This window comes from Centruroides sculpturatus, unplaced genomic scaffold (genome assembly GCF_000671375.1).
Source record: "Centruroides sculpturatus isolate CEXI.00-Female unplaced genomic scaffold, Cexi_2.0 scaffold427, whole genome shotgun sequence".
NCBI lineage: Eukaryota > Metazoa > Arthropoda > Arachnida > Scorpiones > Buthidae > Centruroides > Centruroides sculpturatus.
Window position 1 is genome coordinate 566,832 of NW_019384635.1, and position 8,339 is coordinate 575,170.

General features: G+C 30.0%; 1 protein-coding gene across 1 annotated transcript in view; it reads left to right on the plus strand.

Annotated features, from left to right (window-relative positions):
- The window catches only part of LOC111625853 (voltage-dependent calcium channel type A subunit alpha-1-like), a 30,254-nt gene extending 25,583 nt beyond the window's left edge, over positions 1 to 4,671 (plus strand). Inside the window, exon 4 of the mRNA XM_023369093.1 lies at positions 3,399 to 4,671. Within this exon, the coding sequence (XP_023224861.1) occupies positions 3,399 to 4,204 (806 nt within the window). The 3' untranslated portion in view covers positions 4,205 to 4,671. The remainder of the gene's footprint in view (positions 1 to 3,398) is intronic.
- The last annotated feature ends 3,668 nt before the right edge of the window (positions 4,672 to 8,339 follow it).

Below are 8,339 nucleotides of genomic sequence, written 5' to 3' on the forward strand. Positions count from 1 at the left end.
GATTCTATCTCTCAGCCACTTGTACTCGCTTTTCACCGCACCCCTCCCCGTGACATGCGTCGTCACTGTCGTCAGTCTGTTGGAAGCTCTCGAATGATGCCGTCGTCGGATGTTTCTATTATCTAATTTGTTGTGAAAAACACTACTTATATATGAATAAATAGATTCGTTTTTTTTTTTTTATCAAAAAACTTTATTTATGCGAGTACTATTTATTGTTGGCAAGAAAAAATTTTGTGGCTCTTTAAAAATTTTGAAAGTTTGTAAATTGTAATTTTGGCTCTTCCGAATCAAAAGGTTGCCGACCCCTGGTCTAGAGTCCATTTGTATCGTTTATTCAATAAGCCAGTAAAAACCGTAGACTTCTCTAAACGTATTTTTAATATCACAATTGCATTCCGAATCGCTAGCCAAGATATAAGGGCTACAATTAAAAATAAAATAATAAAAACTTACTCAGTGAAATAAAATGTGTGGTGGATTTACATTCCTGGTACGAAATATTCTTCAATTATACGAATATACTTTTAAAGAAAATTATAATTAAATATAGCTCTGTAAAGAAACGTACATAAAAATAACATAAAATATTCTTTACTTTTTAAATATTAAAACAATGCACTTAGTCAAATAGCTCCCTATGAGTGGCTAATGGATGGAATCAAAGACAGTTGCAGAGCATACATACACGTGGATTGCCAAATCCCCAGGGTGCCGATACCCATCAATGTCAAATACCTCTTTTGTCGCATCACTAGTATATCTCAAAGGATACAACAGGGTTGTTGTACATTTTAAACATTTCTCACCATAGCTGTAAAAATCTAAATATGTTAAACTTAATAGTCATTTGTTTTCTAACTAATTCATTTTAGGACCAAGTATCCTCAGAAATTTCCAAAATTTACAACTTTTTAGTCACTCTCATTAAACTGGAAAAATTTCTGCCTTTATTACATTAATAATACAAAGAAATCAGTCTCCACTGTACTCAGCAAGAAATGGTTCGGTTAAGCTTTCGTTTAAGTAAAATTTTGGCTCTTTCGTCAGGGTTTTGTTTATGTCCCTAATTCCCGAATTGCTTAATTATCTAACTACTTCTTAAGTAGAAATAAGTCGAAACCGGTTACTTTGTACTTGTATATCTGTAGTCTCGGGAAAAAAGTGGAAAGACAAATTTTTATGACAGAGGGATATATAAATCGTAAATGTAAGGAAAATAAATTCTAGAGCTTTTTCTGTACCTGGTGCATCTCTCTCATTCATTAAATTTAGTTGTAGATGATGCTACCAAAGTAACAGTTAATTTTTTAACATTGTACAAGAATTGCACATGTTTTTTTCTACATCCCCTTAGAGATGGGACATACGGAATCGTAATATCACCGGTTTAACATTGAAATCCATGAGTAATATAAAATCAGAGAGCGGAATAAAAATATCAAATATTTTAATGGATTTTTTTTAAACTCCTGTCAACTATACAGAACTATCATAAAAACATACCAGTAAATTCTTAATGGTTGGGTTAAGTTATAAATCTACTCATGATTCGCATAATCGGGCAAGGGTGGCCAAATATCTAGTGGGCGGGTGGCTAACAGCCCAGGACCAATCACGGATAGAATTGATGCGGTATACATGTAGCATCCACCCGAGTTCCTAGGCTTCCACCTTCTTCTTTATTAGTACACATAGTACAGACCCGGTACTGCATTGGCACAACCGGGTATGATGTACAGTTACAACAGGGCAATTATACAGAGTATTACAAGATAAGCTTATATATGAACAGTAGGGGAAAAAAAAGAAAAAAAAAAAAAGAAGGTTCCACCAGCTAAACCGAATGAGGTTGGTGCTCTGTAAAGTGCATACACGAATCTGGCTTTTTGGATGCTGACGATACAGCACTCCTCCACTAATATTCGAATATACAATAGCAATCTTATCTTTTTCTTCACATGTAGTATAGAAATTTGTAATAAGATACATAATGCAGTTATAATAAAATATTGTGTGATTATTTTCATATAATTAAAATTAATATGCATTTATTTTTTAGAAAATACAAGGGAAGCGGCGCATCCACCGTTTCCAATGACGGCACGCCACTGCACTATGCATATATACAATTATATTATAGTAANGATACATAATGCAGTTATAATAAAATATTGTGTGATTATTTTCATATAATTAAAATTAATATGCATTTATTTTTTAGAAAATACAAGGGAAGCGGTGCATCCACCGTTTCCAATGACGGCACGCCACTGCACTATGCATATATACAATTATATTATAGTAACGTATATACAGTATATATACATACTGTATATACATTACTATATACAGTAGAGCATCAATTATCTGAATACCAATCAACCGAAACACCAGTTAACTGAAAGTGTTCCAGTCAACAAATTCAAATTTCCACTAGTGCTGTGGTATTGCAGCAGTCTTTCCCTCTCTGCCAACCTAAACTGTAGGCCTACTTTAATGTACTACTTTATATAAGATATGTATTTGTAAAACGTATGATACAAAATATATACAGTACAATTCTGTGTTTAATATATTTTTTTGTAAATTATCAGTTATCCGAAAAATCACTTATCCAAACAATCCCAGTCCTGAATTGTTTCGGATAATCGATGCTCTACTGTATATACATATAAAGATGCTTTATATGGACAACTACTCAGATTTTTAACCTAAAATATCATTAAATATTTTCAATTTTATATGATCAATATTTATTTTGCTGTTTACTATTATAATATATATGTAAGGAAAAACATTTGAGCTGTTAACCAAAGCTGTATACAAAGTTATTCATTCTTTTTAATTTACTTTTAAAAGCTAATATTGTATTTCTCCCACTTGATATGTAATTCTCTCATTTAGCATTACAATATAATTTTTAATATTCTAATAAATTAATTATATAGCAACACTAGCAGAAAATGTTGCCCAAGTTAATCTTTTAACTTAAAAGCAAGCAAGCAAGTAAAAAAAGAAATACCGATGTGTGATAAAAAGCTACTGTCTAAATGAGCAAGAGTCAATTTTATGACAACCATTTCACATTTCAATATAGTTACAATCTATGCTTTATCCATTCAGTATAATATATAATTGAAAGTCAATTTAAAAAAAAAAAATAATGTTTTTAGATCTTTGGATGCTTTTGAAAATTTTCTATATCCATCTCTAATTATTATTATAGAACCTCATGATAAATGTATATCAGATTTTCTATAATGTGAAAAATATTTAACAACACATAATTACCTTCATAAATTTTTCTATAATCTAAATTTACTAAAATAAAAATATTTATATAGACATGCTTTATTGAAAATCTAATCAAAAATATTTTTGTGCTTTTTCTGTAGCTATGTTGAGAGGAAATGATGATTATATTAATCTGTATGGCTCTCCAATTCGAGGACGATCTCCTGTCCGTGGTCGACAAGAGAAGAAATGGAGGGGCATTTCACCCAGTCCTGATTATCGCACCACGTGCCTTGGCAGAAGATCAAGGAGTCCGAGTCCAAATCCAACACCAACTCATATGGACTATTATGGTCGTACCTGTCTAGAATACCGTTCCAGAAGTCCAAGTCCATCATCAGCCCACAGTTTGCCATTGCAGAGGAGGCCAAGAGGTCGAAGGTTACCTCCTACACCCAATAAACCATCCACTCTCAGGTTAGATGTGAAGTCGATGGAAGGAATGCACTTTCCTCTTGTATCCCATTCTCCCACAGTCCCTCAGTCAGCTAGAAGTATCAACTTCCCAAAAGTCAATGCTTCACCTACTCACTTTCCCAGACTTCAGATTGCACCACCTATATGGAAAGATCGTGCACCTCATTATATGATTACTGGTAGTAGTTCTAGTCTACCAATTCATAGACAGCAACCTCATCCTCCGGATTTTTATTATCCACCCCACAGACCTTCATCGACTCCACATCGTATTAGCAGAGGGCGAATGGAAGAGCCATTGAGTTTCGAGACGGCAGCTGCAATCGGAAGAGGCAGCCGACAGCTTCCATCTCCATTACCCAATGGTTATAAACCAGGACATCGCGAACGGCAGAGAAGAGAATGGGAACAGTCTTTAATTATTGGAAGGACAGGTCGCGTTGGTGGTATAAATCACCGAAGTGAATCAGATGACGACGATTGGTGCTGAAGACAATAAAATACAAGAATACTCCATTTCCAACTCAAAATCATAAATGATCAGCAATTGGCCATCTTGTTCCAGCCAGTGATTCCAACTGTAAATATCGGTACATCTATTACCCTTTGTTTATTACATTATGTTTCATAAGCATTTAGTTATTTTTATATGTTTAAATGTAAGGTATGGTCTTTCACAAACAAAATGTGCTGTGATATAACAGCAAGCACAAAAGATGGATAGTTGTGATTAGATTAGAGTATTCAATATCATGTTCAGCAAGATAGAAATGTGCTAACAATGGCACATTTCTTCGAACTGCAAGTGAAGGAATTGCTTTGTCAAATGGTTTTGTTCTCCTCGAGTTTTCTAACTCAACTAACACTGCCGTCAGTACTAATACTGAGTTTAATTAAATCTTCATTTATCAAAACTTTCATAATTCAAAAACCCTAACTGTTCAATTTTCCAAAAAAAAAAATAAAAAAGAAAGAAAATATTACATGATATTAGATTTTTTGTGATTTAATATTTTTAATCATCTTATAGCATAATTCAATAAATGGCTCTTAAAGTCATTTTTAGAAAATTTTGGAAGATATGACGACAATGTGTAATTGATATTGGAAACTTTTTCCAGATTATAATTTAATTCATAAATGTTTAGGAACCGATTGTAAATCGATCCACAACAAGGCGACAAATTCTTTTAAGAAATTACTCAATTTTATGATAAAGAATTAAAAGAGATTCAAACATTTCATAAATGATCAAAAACAGTTATAGTTTTTACATTAATTTCTTATGTTGATTATTCAATTGATATTAAGATAGAGAGGAGCAGTTAGGGTTCATATAGAATAATTAATATCCTAAATCCAAGCCATTCTCCAAAGGCTTAGACTAATTATAGAGTGAATGCAGGAATTTCTTAAAAAAACAAAAATTGTGCGTGCAGTTTTATCTTATTCTAATCTATGCTTTAAATCATAAACTAAAATTTGATATTAACAATAAAAAAATTTAAAATATATTTAAAACTCTTTTCAATCCTCTAGATATTTAAAATGTTTTGATATAGTATACAGAATTCCAACCTGAATTGGCCCAACATATTGTATGTTATCATCATCATAATCACCACAGCCACCATCTTTGTCATCATCACTGTAATCATAATCATTATCATTGTCATCTCATCATCATATTCATCACCATCATCAATGTTATTTCTGTCAAAAAAAGAGAAAGAATGTTTAAAAAAATATGATTGAATATAATAATAATAATATATATATATGTATGTATATATATATAAAATAATAATCTAGATTTTTTAATCCTTCATATGATTTTCCCCTCTGTTCTCTGTTTAAATTTTAAGGACATATAGTTAGTTGCACATTGTTTTCAAATATATCTTACAAAAGATTGAAAAAGATATACCAGGCAGGACCATGGTATCTTCAAATATATATCTACAGTTATAATTTTGTCTTGTCTTCAGTGCTGTGCACTGCATATTATAGGCTTTCAAATGTTTTTATGGCGCTAATGTTATTTATATATAAAAGTGTCGACTAGTTTTATGTTAAAAAATATCAAAAAAACTGCAGGAAGAATTACAAATTTGACATAATCAGTCCTTTCCATCCAATGAAAATCGTTTTTCCCTTCCAATTAGTTTAATTTAAAGTCAATGAGCACATTCCTTCAGGAAACAACTTTCCACAAATGAATGCAAAGATTCCACAATTCTGTTGTGCCATGTGCCATTTGTCTAAAGAATACCATATTTCTATGGATCTGATCTATATGCAATTTGGCAGTGTTTCTCTTTCCTATAGTAAACTGTTGCTACAACCTCTATCACATCCTCTATTTATAACCTTTTGCTGTGCCATTTTATAATGTAGAAATTTTCCAATTATCCTCTAATGATTTCCAATTAATATGATAATTGATTTTCTCTTCTATTACATTTACTGTTCTATCCTAATTAGAAAATAAGTGAACAAATTATCCCTTTCCAACCCGCAAATAAGATCTCTCTCTTTTCTCTACACATCTAAATGTCTATTCTCTCAATCTTAACTGAGTTTTATTGATATTAGCCCATAGTTTTTGGGTCTTTTTGTTCCACAATTTTGACGTATAAAAACTTCAATGTATTTAAAAACATATGTGATAATAAGCAAATGCAGATTTAAATGAATGCAGTTTAAAAAGAAATTTTTGTTTTTTTATCTTAAAATTAAATAGAGAGCAATCAATTGGACCATCTTAGAAAATTTTAAACAAATTTCAAAATTTTGAAATTTAAATGAAAATAAATTAGTAGAGGGGGAAAATTTTTCCATTATCTTTTAAACATAATCATAGGATATAGTTGGAAAGTGCAGAAATTTCCTATTTATTAATAAGGAGTTCTAAACTTATATCAAAATGTAATAAAACAAGATTTAAAGAAATAATTTTTTATAAAAAAAAAATAAAAAATTTTAATTTACATTTTTTGGTAAGAATGTAATAAATTAGGAATTTTGGTTACATTAGATTGAATATTATCCCAATTCCCTTGGATCAGCTCCTGTTGAATTGCTCTTATTACTATAATAATAATAAATAAAAAAAATAATGAAATGTTAATATTGAAAATATAATTAATCATTCTTACCAATTGTAGTTGTAGTCTTTTTCTATTCTTAAAAGGTCATCTATTTTCTATGCAATTATCTAGACCATTCAAAGTGAATCCCTTTTCTTAATGCTAACAGTTATGTTAGTAATGACTCCCTTAAAATAAGGGCATACAAGAAAAAACTATATGTATATATATATATACACATATATATATGTATATATATAAAAATGTTTCTATCTTTATGTGCACAAACTATCCAAATTGTTTTAACTAAGTCTGTTATAAAAAAAAAAGAGGAAAAATATCTTAAGTTTATATTTAAATATGATTATACACTATGTACCCATAAGTATTATCTACATGAAAATATGATTTATTAATTACTGCTTATTTTCTGTTATCCTTCAGGTTTTTCTAAATGAATTCAGTGTAAAACACTTTGAATAATATTTCTGTTGATATTGTTTAATCTATGCATATTTGATGTACTGAACAAATTTGTAATAACTCTGGGGACAACCATTCTCTTGTTATTTATAAATATATATATATATATGTATATATTTATGTATATAGTGTGTATGTATATATATATATATATATTTATATAGCATATACTAATAAATATGTATATATATATATGTACTGTATACTGTATATATATGTATGTATGCAAATACTCATATTTAGCTTGGTAATGTATGAACCAGACAAAACTTAATTTTCCAGCGCTTAAGTGCCAAGAAATTCAAAATCATTTTTGTCATTGTGAATATTCTTCTGGTTCATATCATTATCATGCTATGTGAAAAAAATATAGCATAACAGAAAAAATGAATGGTTTAATGTGCCTTAATTGTGTTCTTAAGATATGGAAGTTCATATGACTGATATTTGGGTTTTTGTTTTCCATCCCTATTTGTAAAAAATACCTGTTAGATAATTATAATAAAGTATAGATATAGTATAGAAGTTTGAAACAATAAAATCTTCCGTGGAAAAACATATTGTTCATATTTTGTGTTTTTTTTTTTTTTGCTATGTTCGTGCACATTCTACACCTACATAAGTTGGATTTGAACGTAATCATTTTTGGAATAATTTACACCGGATGTTAACAAAATAAAAATATTATAAAGTAAACTGGAATAACATTAACAAACTTGTTAATTTAAATAAAATTAAATTCTGTATTTTAATAATATGCAAAACAGTAATCTAAGATCATAATTACAATTGGACTTTAATTCTAGGCAGTCTCGTGTGAGAGTTTCAATGTAAGATTAAAGAGTGCAAATAATACATCATATCTGAAAAAAGTTTACAGAAATAAATGTCAAATATCATAAATGATGATTTTGCTGCAGCATTGGTTATTAAAATCAGATACTAAGGCTATGTACACACTAGGCGTTTTTAAACGCGTGTTTTGGTAATGCGCGTTAGCAGCGTACACACTGCGCGTTAGCTCGGCGTTCGGCGACTGTTTAGTGGAGCATA